Source organism: Barbatula barbatula (genome assembly GCF_947034865.1).
Source record: "Barbatula barbatula genome assembly, chromosome: 6".
Classification (NCBI taxonomy): domain Eukaryota; kingdom Metazoa; phylum Chordata; class Actinopteri; order Cypriniformes; family Nemacheilidae; genus Barbatula; species Barbatula barbatula.
The window spans coordinates 4,533,178-4,554,628 of record NC_136765.1 but is presented as its reverse complement, the minus strand read 5'-3'; the positions used below and the strand labels follow the sequence as shown (position 1 = coordinate 4,554,628).

Here is a 21,451-nt window from a genome sequence, read left to right as displayed (position 1 = left end):
GTCAAGTCCGAGTCGATCTTCCAGAGTCAGGTCAAGTCCGAGTCGATCTTCCAGAGTCAGGTCAAGCCCGAGTCGATCTTCCAGAGTCAGGTCAAGCCCGAGTCGATCTTCCAGAGTCAGGTCAAGCCCGAGTCGATCTTCCAGAGTCAGGTCAAGTCCGAGTCGATCTTCCAGAGTCAGGTCAAGTCCGAGTCGATCTTCCAGAGTCAGGTCAAGTCCGAGTCGATCTTCCAGAGTCAGGTCAAGTCCGAGTCGATCTTCCATAGTCAGGTCAAATCCGAGTCGATCTTCCAGAGTCAGGTCAAGTCCGAGTCGATCTTCCAGTGTCAGGTCAAGTCCGAGTCGATCTTCCAGAGTCAGGTCAAGTCCGAGTCGATCTTCCAGAGTCAGGTCAAGTCCGAGTCGATCTTCCAGAGTCAGGTCAAGTCCGAGTCGATCTTCCAGAGTCAGGTCAAGTCCGAGTCGATCTTCCAGAGTCAGGTCAAGTCCGAGTCGATCTTCCAGAGTCAGGTCAAGTCCGAGTCGATCTTCCAGAGTCAGGTCAAGTCCGAGTCGATCTTCCAGAGTCAGGTCAAGTCCGAGTCGATCTTCCAGAGTCAGGTCAAGTCCGAGTCGATCTTCCAGAGTCAGGTCAAGTCCGAGTCGATATTCCAGAGTCAGGTCAAGTCCGAGTCGATCTTCCAGAGTCAGGTCAAGTCCGAGTCGATCTTCCAGAGTCAGGTCAAGTCCGAGTCGATCTTCCAGAGTCAGGTCAAGTCCGAGTCGATCTTCCAGAGTCAGGTCAAGTCCGAGTCGATCTTCCAGAGTCAGGTCAAGCCCGAGTCGATCTTCCAGAGTCAGGTCAAGCCCGAGTCGATCTTCCAGAGTCAGGTCAAGCCCGAGTCGATCTTCCAGAGTCAGGTCAAGCCCGAGTCGATCTTCCAGAGTCAGGTCAAGCCCGAGTCGATCTTCCAGAGTCAGGTCAAGCCCGAGTCGATCTTCCAGAGTCAGGTCAAGCCCGAGTCGATCTTCCAGAGTCAGGTCAAGCCCGAGTCGATCTTCCAGAGTCAGGTCAAGCCCGAGTCGATCTTCCAGAGTCAGGTCAAGCCCGAGTCGATCTTCCAGAGTCAGGTCAAGCCCGAGTCGATCTTCCAGAGTCAAGTCAAGCCCGAGTCGATCTTCCAGAATCAAGTCAAGCCCCGTCTGCCCAGCCGGAGCCAGAGACTGTTCACGTCACGTCTGCCATATCTGAGCCTCATCCCAAGACGGCCTCCTCCACGCCTGTGTCTTCGGACAAGACGGCCTCCTCCACGCCTGTGTCTTCGGACAAGACGGCCTCCTCCACGCCTGTGTCTTCGGACAAGACGGCCGAATCCACGCCTGTGTCTTGGGACAAGACGGCCGAATCCACGCCTGTGTCTTGGGACAAGACGGCCGAATCCACGCCTGTGTCTTGGGACAAGACGGCCGAATCCACGCCTGTGTCTTGGGACAAGACGGCCGAATCCACGCCTGTGTCTTGGGACAAGACGGCCGAATCCACGCCTGTGTCTGGGGACAAGATGGCCGAATCCACCCCTGTGCCGGTTCCTGAACCGTCGGACCCGCGTTATACTCCTGAACCGACAAGTCGGCCTGGTCTCCTTGAAGGGACGTCTCAGCCCCGGCCTCCTGCACAGCCTGCTCAGCCCCGGCCTCCTGCACAGCCTGCTCCGGCCTGGCCTCCTGCACAGCCTGCTCCGGCCTGGCCGCCTGCACAGCCTGCTCCGCCCTGGCCGCCTGCACAGCCTGCTCCGCCCTGGCCGCCTGCACAGCCTGCTCCGCCCTGTCCGCCTGCTCCGCCCTGTCCGCCTGCTCAGCCTGCTCCGCCCTGTCCGCCTGCTCAGCCTGCTCCGCCCTGGCCGCCTGCTCAGCCTGCTCCGCCCTGGTCGCCTGCTCAGCCTCAGTCTCCGGGTTCTCTTCCGCTCCACGGTCCTGGCCCTCCATCCCGCCCCCGGGTCCGCCTCCGCTCCTCCTCCCTCCTGGACAGTGTTAGGAGCGTCTGGAATCCACTCCTTAAAGGGGGGGCTATGTAACGGTCACCAGCTGGAGTGCCCTTGAAAACCACCAGAGGGCACTCCACATCAAACTTATCATTCACTCACAGACTACATTTCCCATAACTCACTACCCGGACTCATCAGCACTGATTTCACACACACCTGCATATCATTCACATTCACTCTATATATACCATGTGCACTTATTCACTCACTGCGAAGTCTTGTTTTGTCTACACTGCATTTCTGAGCGTTTCCCTGGTTCCTTGTCTTTTGGTTTTTTGGATTTATTGCCTGGTTCCCTGTTCACTCTTTTGCCTCTGGTCCCTGCCTGTTTTGTTTGTTTCTTTGTGTTGTTGGTTTCCTTGTTTGAACTGCCTACCTGTGTATGACCCCTGCCTGTTATTTGGAATACGCCTCTGGATTACCCACCAATAAAGCTGCATTTGGATCTCACCCTAAATCTCGGAGCAGTTTCATGACACTTTATTACCCGAAATATTGTTCCCTTATACCACACGTAGGTACGCTATAGGAACCAATACTTGCGCCGTAAATGTAGGTTAACTTATGCAGTTCCTTGCGGTTCGTAATCTAAAACAATTTTAAAAAAGCCATTTCCCCAGTTAAAGAAGTCTTTATTTTTTAGATATGTAAATGAATGATTTTACCTTGGGTGTTTTGTTAGATGATTCAAATAAAACTCATAAAAAATCTCGACATTTCTGTGTTTTATTCTCGACGATCTGTGCATTTCAAATGCGATATACTGTATCACCCTCTGAAGGGCCCTACTTAGTAAAAACAATAATTTTACAGATTACGTGACAAAATTTGTAGTCTGTTATGTCATCTCTTAGATTACACATTTCTAATAACGTAATCTAAAATTTGATTACATACATTATATTGAAGCAATATAATTAATTAATTTTGAACTATTTTGACATATAGGCTACAGCAAGTAAAAATATTCCATTATCACCAACAAGAGCCTCAACATCTTTCCAGTATGGAATTCTGGATATATATTCCAGTATGGACAAAATACTATCACTCATATAAATTGTTGTTAGTGTTTACTGCATGGTATTCATTCGGATATCACAATCACTTATCCATTAAAAATACATTGTGTTGTCATGTATTGCCCTCCAGGTCAACTGGGAAACCTCTTAGAAGAGCTTGACATGCTGCTGTCCTCTATCCCTGAAGACGATACTCGACTGGTAATGCAAGGCAATTTCAACATCCATCTAGACAAACCACAAGCAGCCAACTTCTTAGCTCTCCTCTCTTCATTTGAACTTCACAGGGCCAACATCCCAACAGATAGATTCTCACAGAACGACCTTCTGGACAATCAACAATCCGGCTTCAAGAAAGGACATTCTACGGAGACCCCTCTCCTGTCTGTGGTCGAAAACCTATGGCAGGCGAGGGCTAAATCCTTGTCATTTTATTCTGCATAATCTCTCTACTGCATTTGACACTGTGACCCACCAGATCCTGCTGTCCACTCTCTACAAACTTGTCATCTTTGGAACTGCACTCAACAGGTTTGACTCTTATCTCACAGGCAGATTCTTTCAGGTGTCCTGGAGAGGCGAGACATCCAGATCTCACCAGCTGACAACTGGAGTTCCTCAGGGATCAGTTCTTGTTCCTCTCCTCTTTTCTATATAAACCACCTGCCTGATTCCAATTCTTAAGGCACAGGGGTTCTCATACCATTTTTATGCAGATGATACATAGTTTTATTTATCTTTTCAGGCAGATGACCCCACCATCTCTGCCCATGTCTCTGCCTGCCTTCTGGACATCTCTTCTTGGATGAAAGAGCATTACCTACATCTCAACCTCTCTAAGACAGAACTCCTAGTTATACCGGCCCACCCATCAATTGAACGCCACCTTACCATTGAGCTTGGATCCTCAACTATAACACCCACAAAGTCTGCGAGGAACATGGGGGTTATGTTTGACAACCAGCTGAAATGTACCTCTGACATCGCAGCAACCACTCAAACTTGCTGCTATGTGCTCAACAACATCAGGAAAATCAGGCCGTTCCTGACGGAGCATGCCTCTCAGCTGCTAGCTCCAAGCTCTGGTCATATCAAGACTTGACCACTGAAGTTCTTTACTGGTCGGCCTTCCAACCAATGCAGTCAAGCCCTTGCAAATGATCCAGAATGCAGCCGCATGTCTAATTTTCAATCAGCCTAAAATAACCCCTGTAACACCCCTACTGATTTCACTTCACTGGTTGCCAGTTGCCGCCCTCATCAAGTTTAAATTGCTGTTACTGGCTTTCAGAACGATAACGGGAAATTTGCCCCTTTTCCTAAACTCACAGCTCCAGGTCTACATCCCCTCCCATTTGTTCCATCACAGCGAGGCACCAAATCGCTTGCAAACACTTTTACTCATTAATTTCCCCTGTGGTGGATCCTTCACAACTTTCCAAAAACAGCTCAAAACATACCCGTTCTGTATTTATTTGACTAACCAATAACTTTCTATGTATTGTGTCTTTAAAAATGTTTTTGTTAATTTTCAACCCTTGATTACTCCAGATTTAATTTTTAACAGTCCGCCTAGAAACAAAATTAAGCTGTCTGTTCGAAATTGTGAGCTGCTGTGTTTACATCTGTTGCAAGTATATACAAATTTTATAAAGTATAAACATTGTTGTTGCTGTTAACTTCAAAATGAAATGTGATTGGATTCTTCACCTGTCAGTCATATGGACTCTTGGGCAGGCCTTCACCATAGAAAGCGGCCAAAGTTCCCAGACCTTCAGTATTAATACAGTTGAAATATATCTTAAATATGTGTCAAATTGAGTGTGTGGGCTTAGAGTGGGTCCTAGAATTTGGCGAAGGCAGCCTTCTGGTGGTGAGGAGAGGCCTCTGCTGTGTCACTCTCGGATTGTTTCTAAAATGTATATGTTCCAAGTCAGATTGCTAATGTCACAGTTATTTTAGGTTTGTTGTGAGTTGGTCGTAGTTATTTGGGAGTTCTCTTGATTACGCCTAACTTTTCAAGGATTTAGAAGCTAAAAGGCAAAAAAGGTAAAAATGTAGGAGTCCTAAAATGTATTTATAAAGAAACAACTCATATTGTCAAAGTAATATTATGTTAAGACATTACATTGACACTATACCTAGAATTTCAAAATCAAGTGCAGGCGGCAGATCCTTTTCCTATCTAGTGCCAAAACTTTGGAACAGTCTTCCTCGCACTGTCCCGGAGGCAGACAAACTCTGTCAGTTAAAATCTAGACTAAAGACGCTTCTTTTTTAATCTTGCATACACTACACTATCATAATATATATATTCTGAAGGTTTAGGCTGCACTAGTAAGATCAACCGGAACCAGGAACACTTCCAATAACAACTGATGCATTTGTTGCATCAAAGAGTGAAGAACAGTACTCTACTCTCAGCCAGTATTGTCTCATTGTTCCAAGGTTACTAGAGCAGGCAGGACGCAGTCCAGAGACCTGACAAATGCTGGGATGATAGAGCTGGACAAAGGACGTGCCAACTCTACAACATTATTGATTATAATCTTAAATCTAATTATTTTTTTATTTTGCCTTGTTGTGCAAGCACTGTCAAGCTTGTGCAGAGGCTGCAGCTTTTGCCAGACGGGGAAATGGAATCCCCTGGTTAGGCCGGGTTTCCCTCTGAGGTTTTATTTCTCCTCTAATGGAGTTTTGGGTTCCTCGCATATAGGAATTTATATTCTGTCTGATATTTGACCTGTGTTTTGACTTCCATAACCTTATATGTTTTGCTTATAGTCAATGTTTTCTTGTACAGCTGCTTTGTAACAATGAAAATTTTAAAAAGCGCTATATTAATAAAGCTGACTTGACTATTATGCTACCCCCAGTTGAAGACCCAGGCACTACGTGTTACAGCATGCACACTGTTAGGAAACATGGCACAAGTAAATTGTGGTGAGGAAGGCGGGACGAGAGCCACGAGGCGGGGCCGGTGGCGTGAGTGATAGTTGCAATCAGCTGTGCTTGCACCGGTCCCGCATATCTTACGGAGGAGATTGGGAGCTTAAAAGGACGACCGGCAGGACTGTTGACGAGAGAGGACCGGGCCCGGACATATGTTTAGTTTGTGTTTATGCTCTGTATGGCCGGCAGTTGTCCGTGAGGGTGCTGCCGGCATTTTACTTCCGTGTTTATTGTTTATTTGATTTAATTAAAGTTGTAAAATGTTCGCCGGTTCCCGCCTCCTTCTATGGAACTTTGTTACATATATCTTTCGAAAATTCCACACAAACACTCACTGATTCAATCTGTCAATATTGTAATATAGAAACAGTAATTGTTAGTCAAAGTGATGTCTGTACAAAAACATTTGAATGGCTCCTTCATGAAAAATGGTTACTTCAGGTTGTAATTCCTTATCATTGTTTTTGTCATTCACATTTTTTTTAGGAGTCAACGTATAATGAGCCCACCGATTGCTTTGATAGTGGTGTGGATGGCCTGACTGCAGACATTAGTTCTCCTTCTCAAGTCTCCAGCCTTCTGGGTGTCCCCAATAGCACATCTCAAACCCACTATCAGGCACTGCAGTTCTGCCTCAGTTCTACTAGTGACCTTCATTTGGACACTGACACTTTGCAGAAAAACGTCTACAAGAACGTCATGAAGGAGTTAATGACTGGCCAGCCTTCCGCAGAAGGTGGAGGTGAGGAGTCGGGTGAGAATTTCACAGATGAGACTGAGAGCAGTAGTCAAGAAACCCTCGGCTCTTTGAAGCAGCTAGACTTACTGTTTGAAAAAGACCATGGTGTAGTTCGACGGGCTGGGTGGCTCTACTTCAAGCCTTTGCTTACTGTACACAAGGACAGAAAACTCAAGCTAGTGGGTCATCGAAAATGGAAGAAATTTTGGGTCACTCTTAAGGGTAAATAGGACACAGTTGCATGAACTGACGCTCATATTTACAGTACCACTCACCATTGATTCGACCAGAGATTTATTTGATCTTTCCTTCAGGTTGTACTCTCCTGTTCTATGACAGCTATAGAAAAGCTTTTTCAGACCAAGAGCAATCTCCTTGTTGTGCCCTGTTAGCTGACGATGGCATAGTCCAGGCTGTTCCTGAGCATCCCAAGAAGGAGAACGTGTTCTGCCTCAGCAATGTCTATGGTGATGTCTATCTTTTACAGGTCAGTGACAAAACTATTATACACTAAAAATATACAGGTTGACCAAACCGGCACCTCATGCTTGTCAACCAGCAAATATATATCCAAAACAGAAGATAGGCTGTTTGAGTGATGCTCCACAATTTCATGCTGGTTAACTACCACATCACCATCCACAACACAGCAAATTCTGGTGGCCAGCAATGCTGCCGTTTTCAGCATTGTCATTATTTAAAATTCAAAGCCATTATATTATAACTACCCAAACGCATTAAGTTTGATACGTCCGTGCCTGTATTCACAAAACAAACTAACAGCTCGCATAAACAGCAGTAAGTTTTTAGTAAAGAGTTTATTCTTAAAACCTATTCACAGCGCTGCTGTGAGTAACTTTTACTAAGGATTAGAAAGAAACCTTAAACTATGAGAAAGGGCAGCAAGCTTACTGACTAAAAACACAGTGATTGGCTGATAGAAGACACAGTGATTGGCGTCTCTTTCAGTCATTTAATCATATAGATATAATAGAATGAGATATCATATTTAAATGACATATTTACATTAAGACCTTAAAATAAAAATGCAGTCATATTAAAATAAAACATTTTAAAACATAATTGTTGCCATATTCAAATTAAGATTATAAAAAATATATGCGCTAAATTATTAATTAAACAATTGAAGAGTACATTTTTTACTGTGCATTTGAATATAAATCAAACAGCAGTTGGGTTTTTTATGAAGTAATAATAACTCAGAAATGCAGCTAACAAACACAATAAACAAATATGAACACAATAAGCAACATGATTTTTGCATGTTGTTGTTATTGTTCAGATAATTGTCTGCATCTCATAAACAGCTAGCAGATATTAATAGTCTTTTTTGTTCAGCTCATTGTCATTAAATATTTCTAAAATGTTTACGTTTCAAGGCAGACTGACGGTGTTAGTTTAGGATCTATGTGAGTTGGTCTTCCTCTTTCTCCTTTTAACGTTTTTCACCTACATTGCAATGTTATGTGCATTAATTGTTAACATTATTGTTAATTATACCCCCCTTTCTAGGCCTCTAATCAGACTGACTTGGAGAATTGGGTAACAGCCATCCATTCTGCTTGTGCATCTCTATTTGCCAAGTGCAATGGGAAGGTGGACACATTGCGCTTGTTACATGAAGAGATCCGTAGGATTCTTCAAAAGATTGACATGGACAGCAAGATGAAAAAAATGGCAGAGCTTCATTTGCTCTGCCATTCAGTTGGTAATCCCAAGAATAGGAAGGCTATTGAAAACCAGGTAAGGAAGTTAAATAACCCTCTTATCTTAAAATGTGGCTTCTTACATTTATTTGAGTGCCTCAATATTCTCAAAGGGTAGTGTACAAAGTGTTTTTTTTATATTTTGTTGTCATTTGTGTGTTAACAGTTTAGTGTATGTACAAACCCAATTCCAAAAAAGTTGGGACACTGTACAAATCTCATCAACTTATATTTTATTCACAATAGAATATAGATAACATATCAAATGTTGAAAGTGACACATTTTGTCATGCCAAATATTGGCTCATTTTGGATTTCATGAGAGCTACACATTCCCAAAAAGTTGGCACAGGTTGCAATAAGAGGCTGGAAAAATTACACATATAAGGAACAGCTGGAGGACCAATTTTCAACTTATTAGGTCAATTGGCAACATGATTGGATATGAAAAGAGCCTCTCAGAGTGGCAGTGGTTCTCAGAAGTCAAGATGGGCAGAGGATCACCAATTCCCCCAATGCTGCACGAAAAATGGTGGAGCAATATCAGAAAGGAGTTTCACAGAGAAAAGTCCCAGGAACTAAGTTGTCGGTGAACACAATCCACCATGCCATACGCCGTTGCCAGCTAAAACTCTTTAGTTAAAAAAGAAGCCATATCTAAATATGATCCAGAAGCGCAGGCGTTTTCTCTGGTTTAAGGCTCATTTAAAATGGACTTTGGCAAAGTGGAAAACTGTTCTGTGGTCAGACGAATCAAAATTTGAATTTCTTTTTGAAAAACTGGGACGCCATGTCATCCGGACTAAAGAGGACAAGGACAACCCAAGTTGTTATCAACGCTCAGTTCAGAAGCCTGCTTCTCTGATGGTATGGGGTTGCATGAGTGCGTGTTGCATGAGCAGCTTACACATCTGGAAAGGCATCATCAATGCTGAATGGTATATCCAAGTTCTAGAACAACATATGCTCCCATCCAGACGTTTCATGGAAGACCTTGCATTTTCCAACAAGACCACATACTGCATCAATTACATCATGGCTGCGTAGGAAAAGGAATCCGGGTACTGAAATGGCCAGCCTGCAGTCCAGATCTTTCACCCATAGAAAACATTTGGCGCATCATAAAGCGGAAGATGTGACAAAGAAGACCTAAGACCGTTGAGCAACTAGAAGCCTGTATTAGACAAGAATGGGACATCATTCCTATTCCTAAACTTGAGCAACTTGTCTCCTCAGTCCCCAGACGTTTGCAGACTGTTATAAAAAGAAGAGGGGATGCCACACAGTGGTAAACATGGCCTTGTCCCAACTTTTTTGAGATGTGTTGATGCCATGAAATTTAAAATCAACTTATTTTTTCCATAAAATGATACATTTTCTCAGTTTAAACATTAGATATATCATCTATGTTGTATTCTGAATAAAATATGGAAATTTGAAACTTCCACATCATTGCATTCTGTTTTTATTCACAATTTGTACAGCGTCCCAACTTTTTTTGGAATCGGGTTGTAAATAATATGTCTCCACTGGTCCTAGTGGTGCAGTAAATCTACACTTTACGGTAGAAACGTTTATAATTAAGTTGAGGAGCACAAGCTCTCAGTCCTGTGGGCTGATATTGTCATTGTGGGTATACTCAGACATGCCTGTAGTATGAACATGCAGTACTAGGGGGAACGTGGGGCTAGGGCATGAGTTGGGAAAAAAAAAACCTTGGGGATGCCAGATTCAACCGGGAGAGCCAGTTCTCCTCTGGCATATTCAAATAGCACTGCTGCAACTACAGAGAGAATAATTACTATAAACTGTGATATTCATCAGAAATTGTTTGCCGGGCTGGTTAGTGAAAAGAGAAGAGAACTAGTGAGGATAGAAAGAGATATTTAGGTCTGTCCGATATTATTATGGTTCTGGAGGACTGTAGGTTGTGGCTGTAGTTGTCCATCATCACATGCGTCAGGCTGGACTGGGAAGAGCATCAAGCCAGAACCGGAGCTTGGACTGATGACTTCTGGTGCCCTCTGGATCCTAATTTGTGGCTACAGTTGCCATCGGGTGGACTTCCCATCATCACGAGAGTTTGGCTGAACTGGGAAGAGCATCCAGAGAAGAACGTGACATGAATATCAAAAATAGATATTAGCATAGAGGCTGAAAGAAAGTGACACATTATCGTGGATGTGTGTATGTTCAGTTCCGACAAGCTAACAATATTGCAGCATACACTGCTTAATTAACAAAGTTATCAGTAAGTTAAGTGAAAACCAAACTAAAGAGATGAGTTTTTAGTCTAGTTTTAAACTGATTGAGTGTGTCTGAATCCCGAACCTTGCTTGGGAGGCTATTCCAAACTTTAGGAGCCAAGTATGAAAACGATCGAGCTGTGGCCTGGTGGTTAGAGAGTTGGACTTGTGATCAGCTGGTTCGAATCTCAGTGCTAGCAGGCCATGACTGAAGTGCCCTTGAGCAAGGCACTTCACCCCTGATTGTTCTGCAGTGATGTGCCACTGTTAAAAAAACTACTTGCAAGTCGCTTTGGATAAAAGCGTCTGCCAAATGAATAAATTTAAGATAATTTGTCATTTTAAGAAGTACTAAAAAGCGTGTCTACAAGGCCACGTTTACGCAATGAAAAACGGAAAAGTCATAATGGTCTACATTTACACGGATCCAGGAAAACAGATAAAACGGTGGAGAATGCGCCAGGTCAGTGGATGGCGATGTTGTTGTGTAAAGAAACAGGAAATCCCTTGGCACATACACATGCACAGTTATAAGCCAAAGGTGCATTTTAATATAACATGCGATATAGTTTGAAGAAGCATATATGTGTGTTTAAAGCCTGGCGAATGTAAATAGTGTGCCTCCGCTGGCCTATCTGGTGCAGCAAATCCACATTTTGCTGGGGTAACGTTAATACCTAGTCGAGAAGCATGATCTCACAGTATGGGAAGCAGCCATTTTGTTTTGGCTATACTCACGTGTAATACGCATGCATGTGACGTCATCGTTTTCAGAAAGTTCCGTTTTGCAGTTTACATGGAAACGAAAATGACGGCACTTTCAAAAAGTTGCGCTTTGAGACACGTTTTCAAAAGTTTTTGTTTTCAGTGCCCCTAAAATGCAGTTTCTGTGTAGGCCTAAACAGAAGCCAAAACGCATGCATTATTTTTGTGTTTTCAGTTGAAAACGATCTTGTGTAAACGGCCTCTAATTCTGTGATCTTCTCGGTCAGCCTGACTACTGCTTAATTTTAGCACATGTAAAACCTTCCTCGCTGACTGAAGAAGCCAAGCTTTACATGTGGCAAGAGGTGCAGCACACAATAACAGGAGAGAAAGCCATGATTGACACGTTACTATGTTGTGTTGTGATGGGTGAAGGGCTACGCAGAAGCAGTCTCAGTCAGATTGTAGGAAAAAGGGCGGTGAGTAAAATAGTCAATTAACTGAGTATATAGATATTTAAATTTGAGCATGGTTAAAATTCTACAAAACTACTAAAATACAGGCAGGTAGAGACCATTTTAAAGTAACACAAAGATGTATAGCAGCTACAATTAAATATTTTTCCCTTTACGGATGATTTTTTATTAAATGGATTATGTTATAATAATTAACAGCATTGAATGTTTTCTATTCATGAAAATAATGTTTTCTTAACATGCCAAAAATGGTATGCAATAATAAATTATTATCATAAAGACCATATGCAATTATAAACAATATTTTACCCATTAAAGCAAAAATATATGTTTTATATATATATATATATATATATATATATATATATATATATATATATACATATATATATATATATATATATATATATATATATATATATATATATTTGTCAAAAACTGTCGAAAGTTTTGTGGTTGTGTGTTTACAAGTATGTTAACAAAGCATTGAACTGAAGCACATAACAACCAACAGGTTGCTCTATGGCGTCTACTGTAGGACAAAGGATAATGTGAGAATTAAAGCAATTCTGAGTCCCAGTCCCTTTAGCACCACAAACTTTACAGAGTCATGTGGTCCTCAGCAATTACAGCTATAATAGTTCATCCCTCATGCAGTTCCTGACACCAGTGCACCTTCAAAGCCAATATGTTATACAGGGGTCTTCAACTACTTTTCTTTGAGGGCCAGATTCCAAAAGTATAAATAGGATGCAGGCCAGTTTTTTACCATATCATCATTTCTTCTATCATTTTGAATTTCTGTTGTTTATTTATTATTAGCTGGCACCTTATAAAGAGAATCAATTGGTCTGTGCAAGAAATTGCTATTATCATAGATATGGCTATTATCGCATCTTCGGCTGAATTCCAATCGCATTCATATGCCCCACAAGCTTAGAAGGGCAGATCCTTTGAAGTGCAAGTTCTGGATTGAAATGAGCATTCCCTAATCTGAGACAACAGTTCACGTGGTGTGGTACACTTCTTGCAGTTACTTTCCAGGGTAGAAGACGCTTTTTGGAACGAGACCTATTGCGTGAACAAACCGACTGCCTTTGGCTGTGGATTGCCGATTATAACGTTGTAAATGTTTCTTGAACACACCGATCAAATCGCTTTATAAGATGTCAATCATTACGGCCCAAGGGAATTACTTTCATGTTGAATGTAACAGCGTTTTGGACTATGAAAGATATGGCGTCTCACGACGTGCATCTCTTAAAGCACACCACATTTGCTGTTTGGTGGATATGTCGTTTTCCCTAACTATAACTGTGCATTGATTAACTGGCAGATTCAACAATGGGAACAGAACCTTGAGCGATTCAACATAGACCTATTTCGCATGCGCTGCTACATGGCCAGTCGTCAAGGGGGAGAGCTACCCAACCCCAAGAGCCTCCTGGCCTCAGCCAACCGCCCAACCAAAGCTGCACTGGCTCGACTGGGAATCTTCTCTGTTTCCTCATTCCATGCACTGGTTAGCTTCCTTGATCTTAAAAATACACTGTTCCTAGTTCACATTTTCTTTTCCAAAACTAGAGTTTGCTGCAGTTAATTGCCTTATTGTTTTCATCACACAGGTCTATTCCAGGGATGAGGCAACAATGCAAAAACATTCTCTGTCTCAATGCAAACATGGACACTGTAGAAAAGGTTTTTTTTCATCTATCAAGGGCCTGAACACTCTTATCAAGATGGGTCATGAAAGAAAGCCATCTGTTTCACAGGTACTCCACCCACCATCAAATCAGCCATTGGTGAAGATGTGTCGCTGGATGAATGCTTGCAAAGTGCAGTTGCATATCCGTTTTTCTACCTCTTATGTTAACGTATGACAGACTGATGGGAACTTTCTCCCACAGGAGCAAATAACAGGACTTTGAAAAAAGACTTACTTTTAATAAAGTAATTATGGAACTGACAGGACTAACAGTGTTTTAATCGCAAAATGCACAACAGAATTTAAAAAGAGGAAATTTTTACTCTTGTTGATGATGATGTTAAGAAACTGCTAACAAGCTCTGATTCCATTTTCCGTGTACAGTATAACGCTGATTCAGCAAGCCACCTGAAAAGATCATAACAATACAGTGATTTACCCCATTACCCTTTTCTATAAATTGAAACAATATACAGCTGAACAGACGTGAAAAACAGCTTATATAGCTCCAAATAGGATATTTAAGTGCAACTCTTCAGAGTAGCATTGTGCTCTAAGCATCTCACAGTGCCTCCATTGTGGTGTAATGCTGCAACTGCAGTTACAAATAATGAAATGAGAGTGACCTATTTGTCAGTTATGGTAACCCATATCCAAAATGTGACCTCTGCATTTAACCCATCCAATAAATCATCTGCATATAATGAGGGTGCACTAATCTTCCTCTTTGTCACTCTAGTCATATGATGAGCTTGAAGTTTTCCAACTTAAGACCTTCACTCTGCAAATTTCTCGACCAACTCTAACTGTAGGCTTTGGTAAGCAAACTAAAAATGAAAGTGGCTGTAAACTCATGGGGACCAGTGCACGTTAGCTAACAGTCTTTTCCTTATTCACAAGGGTTTGCTGTTACAGGCTATGTTGACAGCATCAGAAACAGTCATATCACTGTCAATGAAGTTCTCCCTAATGGGCTTGCTTTCAGCAAAGGTACTTGTGATGTTGTAGCTTTTATCTCACTATTAACACTTTGAAGAAATATAATATTTGATATGGAAAGATAGAGCAGATCTTCTGTGCCACAGTACAATTTAACAGTTAACAATTGTTATTACTTAAAGTGTTATTTGTTATTGATAATGTTATGTCATTGTTAGGTCTCAGGCCAGGTGATGAGATCTTGTTTTTGAATGGATTTGAGGTGTCTTCTCTGGACCTAGCTCTGATCCCAACTTTATTTAAAGATCTGACTGTGAAGCTGACTGTGAAACGCCCACTGCCCTCCATCCAATACCACACAGAAACAAACACAAAGCCTCTAAACAGAAAAGGTCTCAAAAACCACCACATAGCCAAGTCGTCAACAGGTACATGAATACATGCACGACAAAATAAAAACATCAATCTGAAATCAATATTGATTTCTTAACACACGTCTTGCTCCTTTTGTGAATGACATCACCAAGCCCTCTTTCAGCTTTTACCCATCAGCTAAATGGTCAATTTTCAGATCCTATGCTGATTTTATATTTTGTCAAATTGCCCTATTTTGCTGAGAAATGAATTAGAATAGTTGGCATTAGAATTTCCATTGAAAAGTTTCTAAAACAGCTAAGAGGGTTGTGCTTACTAATTTTCACTGTTTAGATAAAGTGTTAAACACAATAAAAAAGTCTAACGTATAACATTGGAGTTTTTCATGGCCTAAATTAGTCTATGACAACTTTCAATTTGTTATGAGTCCAAAACCATTTGTAGACACTTGACACTTGTCACACCTCACCCATAAACTTCCTCCATGACTTCCTCTTGATGGACTTTTGTCTGTTGTAACTCAATAGTTTGTAGAACTACTGAACGGACAACAGTGAATACTGTGAGCTGCAACAGTGGGGTGGACCGGATTCAGACTATGTATTTTAGATGTATGGTATGTGTTTATGTTTTGTATAATAATCATTGTTTATAATAATGTTAATGTTTGTCAGAGAATATTTACTATAGGAATCTTTTAAATGTAAATAATAAATCATACGGTAATTTATTAAGCTTTTTTTTGTTTATGACTAAAAAATAAGAAATGTGCAGGACATTGGTTGCTCTGCACTACAGTAGAACTTTATTGTCCAGGTTATATTTTGGTAATAAATGAGTATTTCAAAAGAAATTAAAACTTATTTTATATGCATTTGACATAACATTAGGGATGCACCATCCACATAACACCCGCCAGTTTAAAGGGAAAGTTTACCCAAAAATGAACATTCTGTCGTCATTTACTCACCCCCTTTGTCATTTCAAACCTGTAAGACTTTCTTCCTTCCGCAGAACACAAGAGAAAATTTTGTTGACCGAAAAGCGATGACAGCGCATCACTTGAATTGGTTTTGTGTCCATACAATAGAAGTCTATGGGTGCAACTGCTTTTCGGTTATCAACATTCTTCAAATTATCTTCTCTTGTGTTCCGCGGAAAGAAGAAAGTCGAAATGACAAGTTCGAAATGACATGAGGTAAGTAAATGATGGCGAATAAATGATGACATCATTTTCATATATGGGTCAACTATCACTTTTATATCAAGTATTTCATTCAAATTATGAACAAGTACTTTAAAGAGCATTTTGTGGGGGGAAATATTAAACTTTAACACCACTCCAGCACTGTCACATTAGTTTTATCCAGTACCAAAGTATTTCATTTATAAGGCTTAAAAGCTGAAGCTAATTATTGTTTTTGTCATAATTCTACTAATGTACATGTACGATTTAAACATTCATTTTGTCCAAATACGGTTAAATAAGAAATGGCAAACCCCTATGTGAACTGGTTTAAAACTTGCAGTAAATGTATTAACAGATTGTTGTTGTGCCCTTTCGCAACATCCTTAACTACAGCATCATGTCACCACATTTCAATAAAATGCAATAGAGATTGCATAATGTCGTTACCAGAGGCGGACAGAGTACACAGGTTCATTACTTGAGTAAAAGTACAGATACCCCTTGCTAAATTTTACTCAAGTACAAGTAAAAGTACTACAGTCAGATGTGTACTTAAGTAAAAGTACTGAAGTACATGTTTTTAAAAGTACTTGAGTATCAAGAGTACAAGAGTACATTTTCTTAATATTGCATTACTACTGCCACAGTGCTTACATTTATGTACAGAAACGTCCTACATGGAGTTATGAAAAATGTTAATGTTAATACCTTGGAGAATGTTAAAGGAATTTAAAGTAAAATAAAGTAATTTTAATCTTTTTACCATGCTTTATTCTTTTCACCTCTGCTAGAGTTTTAATGGATTTTTTGCACCCACATTTGAACCGAACAGTTTTAAACAAGACACCGCATACTCAAGAACATCAAAGCAAATACTCGGCTTACATTAATGAGTAATATTAGAAAATACAATTCAGCTAACAATTGTGTGTACATGTGAGTTTCTCTGTTTTTTCATCAATCAGTAGTGGCGTTTCATCAAAACCTAGGGTATGGCGAAATTTCCTCAGACCATACAAAAACGAACCACAATGAAACCAAATGATACCACATATATGTAACCACAAAACTTAAAGTAGTAAAAAATAACCCAGCCAGATGTTGTCATAACCACCACCAACGACTACGTTAATCGACTATGAGACTAAAATATAAACCAACCATTGATCAGATTCAGCAAACAAGATTAAATATAAAACATGTCTTACCTTGTCGCAGGGTTGTTAAGCCTCGATTCTTTTCATTTTTAAGCTAATCCTGGCATAGCTAGTGGCAAATCGCAAAATACATAATAGCCTAAACTGCGACTGCACTACAAAGTCTTTCCGTACAATATATTTTTTTAATTTTTCACAGATAGCGTTGTACATTATGAATGAAATACAATAACAATAGTGTAAATTATTCGATTTATTAAAATTATTAAATGGATGCTTACTAATTGGGAAAATAAAGACCATCCCCACTACCCATAACCTCACACTTGATTCCAAAACCACTGTTAGGCATTTTGTAGACAGTTTCTTTGTTTTATTGAAAATAAATGCCTGTATATGATCTTAAATGTGGAAAATGCAGACAAACGAGTTTAGCCAAAAAGAGCTTGGAACCAACATTACGATGATGTCACGTCAAAACTACATATCTTCGGTCTTACCGACTATACGTCAATGACGCTATGTGAATTAACGGTGTTTATACATTCTCAAATACACATGCTTCCGACGCCTATGCTACATGTACACATCAGTGTAAAGCAGTTTAATTATCTTTAATGAGTCTCATTATGCACACGTACTTTGTTTCAACAATGTTTTCTGAACGCTAGGGCCATACACAAACGCCGCCCCTGAAATCAATAAACCTAAACCAGCAAAGAAGGCGATATAGCAATGTTCTGACACACCTCTGAACCTGACCGTGTTATACACGCAGCATAGAGCAAAGAAGAGAAAATAATAATGATTAAAGAAAATCAGCTGACCGGTCGCGATGTTTTCAAGTTCATTTCATGTTATATTTAGCGCTTTATATGACGCTATTGGCTACTCTTCCCTTACCTTTATTCTTTATTCATATAAAAATACCCCCAAATCGCATGAAAATACACACAAAACACATATTCTTCAATCGTGCATTTATTAGCTTCTTGTTTTGGTGAAGAAATGTTACTTTAGCTTCATCGCGGATGTCCTGAATGAGGAAGTGTACACAGGACGTGTCATGCAGACGTGAGATGATTGACAGCTGTGTACAGCAAATGATAGAGCTCTGAGGTCTGGGTGATTGTTGCTGATAGGCTCGCCCAATAAGTGGCGCCTGCACAATCCAATCACGTTTGAGAGGGAAAAAACAAATTGGTGGTTTCCGAGATTTTTCTTTTTCCTTTTTAGAAGTAACGTGTACTTACGGTTATGGATAGAAATGTAGCGGAGTAAAGAGTACAATATTTGCCTCTCAAATGTACTTGAGTAAAGTCATGAGTACTCCCCAAAAATTATACTCAAGTAAAGTACAGATCCCTCAAAATTGTACTTAAGTACTGTACTCGAGTAAATGTACTCCGTTACTGTCCGGCTCTGGTCGTTACGAACAAACTAATATATAGATTTCAATATTTAATATGTAGAATACAGATGCAAATCAGAAAATGATGTTGATTTAAATGCATGTCATGGTTATACATTCTTAAAAAAGGAGACTGGGATCTGAACAGGAAGGAGTGTTACTGAATTATGGGGTGTTTCCTGTTAGGACTCTGTCCTTCCTGTCTCGAGCTTTCTGGCTCCCTGGGCAGAGTCATGACATTGCCACGTCTTTCGTTTTTTCTGTTGTGTTATGTGTGGAGACATGTGGCTTTATGTTGTTACTTAATGCCACGTGTCTTCCTGTTATGTCTCTCAGCCCCACCCTCCTATCTACTGTAATTTCATTAGGGTTTCATTCCCATTCAGCTGTCACCACTCTCCCCATGTAATCACTCCTCGTTAGTGTCTCCCTTTATATGGTCTCAGTTTCTCTCTGTTCAGTGTTGGTGCATTGTCTTTGTCTTTATCTACTATCTTTTGTCTATTGTCGGTTATCAATGCTCACGGTAGTATCGCAGTTTCTTGTTGTGTTGGACTACCCTGTTTCAGTTTACAGTTTGTGAAAAGATTATTTCAATTTAAAGATTCTTGTTTTGTGTTTGTTTCTAGTGTGTGTTTGCTAGTGTGTTTTTGTTCTTGTTTTTCCCAATTGTGGGTCTTTTATTTAATAAACATTTCAAGTTAACCCTTCGTCTGCCTGCATCTGGGTTCTGTCCAAAACCATTTCGTGTCAGTTTCCAACCTGGGAAGGTGATTTTATCTTAAATTGATTGGCAAGCATCAAGTGGCCAATTCCTTTCGGCCATTGGATAGTTGAAAATACCTATCCCGTTTATAAATGGCCAACAATTAAGAGATTGGATTCTGAACTTTTTATATTGGATTATTGAAAAATGTTGGTTTGGAAACAACCAATTACCAAGAATTTCCATGTTCTATAAAAAAGGTGCTACACAGCAATGCCATAGAAGAGCCATTTTTGTTCCCCAAAGAATCAATTACTCAAAGTAGTTTTTTGTGAAAAAGGTTCTTTAGATCTTAAAGGATCAAGTGATTCTTCTATGGAATCGTGAAGCACCTTTTTTAACTCAGCAGACACACAAACTATAACTTGTGTACATCGGAAGTAGTGGTAATGACCTTTTTTGTAACAACAAGGAAGAATTTTGCTCAAAGCAGCAATAACTGGTTCTTCGTAAGAAGGAATGGTAAATCTGTTGTCAGTGTCCGTAGAGGGTAGGCTATGTCACCGCACATGTCACGTCACGGCACTTGAGCTTGTGCATGAAAATGTACATGTCCGTCGTGATTTTGAAGTTTCAAGTCATAATGCGCAGTTTATAAAAGAAGTCTGGAGTTTCCAATTATATAATTTTAATCAAATTCAAAGCACGGTTTCGTTTATAGTTTTTGCTACAGCAACGATGAGTAACAGAGGCCAGCAAGAGAGAGCTGTCACTCCCCGAGATGTCTTATTGCGACAGACGCTAGACCAGACCGCCAGACAGACAGCCTAAAACAATTTAAAACTTTTGACTATTTTGGTTGTTTAAATTGAGCCGCGCGTTTTCACAACGCAGAATGACATCACACACGCTCTCGTGAACATTTCTGTAATTTATATTTACATTTACATTTACATTTAGTCATTAAGCAGACGCTTTTATCCAAAGCGACTTACAGATGAGGAAACATTGGAAGCAATTATAGGCAACAAAATACATAAGTGTATCAAACTAGTCCATTAAAGCCTAGCACAGTATAAAAAGCTAAGAATAGTGAGGTTAGTAATTTTTTATTTATTAATTTTTTTTAAAGAAGGAAAGGGAAGACAATTAAGAAAAATCTATCAGCGACGTGTTGACGGAAGAGATGCGTTTTTAGGCGTTTTTTAAAGATGGCAACCGAGTCTGCTGATCTTGTAGCAGCTGGTAGATCATTCCACCAATGTGGAACAGATCCAGAGAAGGTACGGGAGAGTGACTTTTTTCCTTTTTGGGATGGTACCACTAGTCCTTGTTCCTTTTGCAGACCGCAGTGATCTGGCAGGAACATAGATCTGCATTAGCGAGTGGAGATACGATGGTGCAGATCTGGTGTTGGTCTTGTAGGCCAGGAGCAAAGCTTTGAACTTTATGCGGGCGGCAACAGGGAGCCAGTGTAACCTGATGAAGAGCGGAGTTACATGCGCTCTCTTCGGTTCACTGAAGACCACTCTTGCCGCCGCATTCTGGATCATCTGGAGAGGTTTGATTGTGCAAGCAGGAAGTCCAGCCAGAAGCGCATTGCAATAATCCAGTTTGGACAGGACAAGAGCCTGTACTAGGACTTGCGTAGAGTGCTCCGATAGGAAAGGTCTAATTTTCCTAAAGTTGTAGAGGATGAATCTACAGGACCGGGTGGTGCTGGCAACATGACTTGTGAGGTTAAGCCGATCATCGATTACCACTCCCAGGTTTCTGGCTGTGCTGGACGGTGTAATCGTTGATGAGCCTAGTTGAATGGCAAGGTTGTGGTGAATCTTTGGGTTGGCCGGGATCACAAGCAGTTCCGTATTTTGCTGCTATATCCTCCAATATCTATACTTACCGCCAAACGCGACTCATTTGAACCCTTTCCGCTCCGAGCACGCTGCCGTCAAATGACGGCATGAAGAGCAGCAGACACGTGCTTATTTGAATAACACTAGTGCAGACACACAGAGCAGGTAAATGGACACACAACTGTGAACAAAATGCAGCAAATATTAAAGCATTTGTATCCG

The 21,451-nt window shown here is 40.7% G+C and overlaps 1 protein-coding gene across 1 annotated transcript in view; it reads left to right on the top strand.

Moving 5' to 3' along the window:
• The window catches only part of tiam2a (TIAM Rac1 associated GEF 2a), a 65,087-nt gene that overhangs the window by 23,026 nt on the left and 20,610 nt on the right, over positions 1-21,451 (top strand). The window contains exons 4-11 of the mRNA XM_079458406.1: positions 6,485-6,959; positions 7,052-7,224; positions 8,271-8,501; positions 13,228-13,413; positions 13,517-13,663; positions 14,336-14,414; positions 14,497-14,586; positions 14,754-14,963. Of these exons, the coding sequence (XP_079314532.1) occupies positions 6,485-6,959; positions 7,052-7,224; positions 8,271-8,501; positions 13,228-13,413; positions 13,517-13,663; positions 14,336-14,414; positions 14,497-14,586; positions 14,754-14,963 (1,591 nt within the window). The remainder of the gene's footprint in view (positions 1-6,484; positions 6,960-7,051; positions 7,225-8,270; positions 8,502-13,227; positions 13,414-13,516; positions 13,664-14,335; positions 14,415-14,496; positions 14,587-14,753; positions 14,964-21,451) is intronic.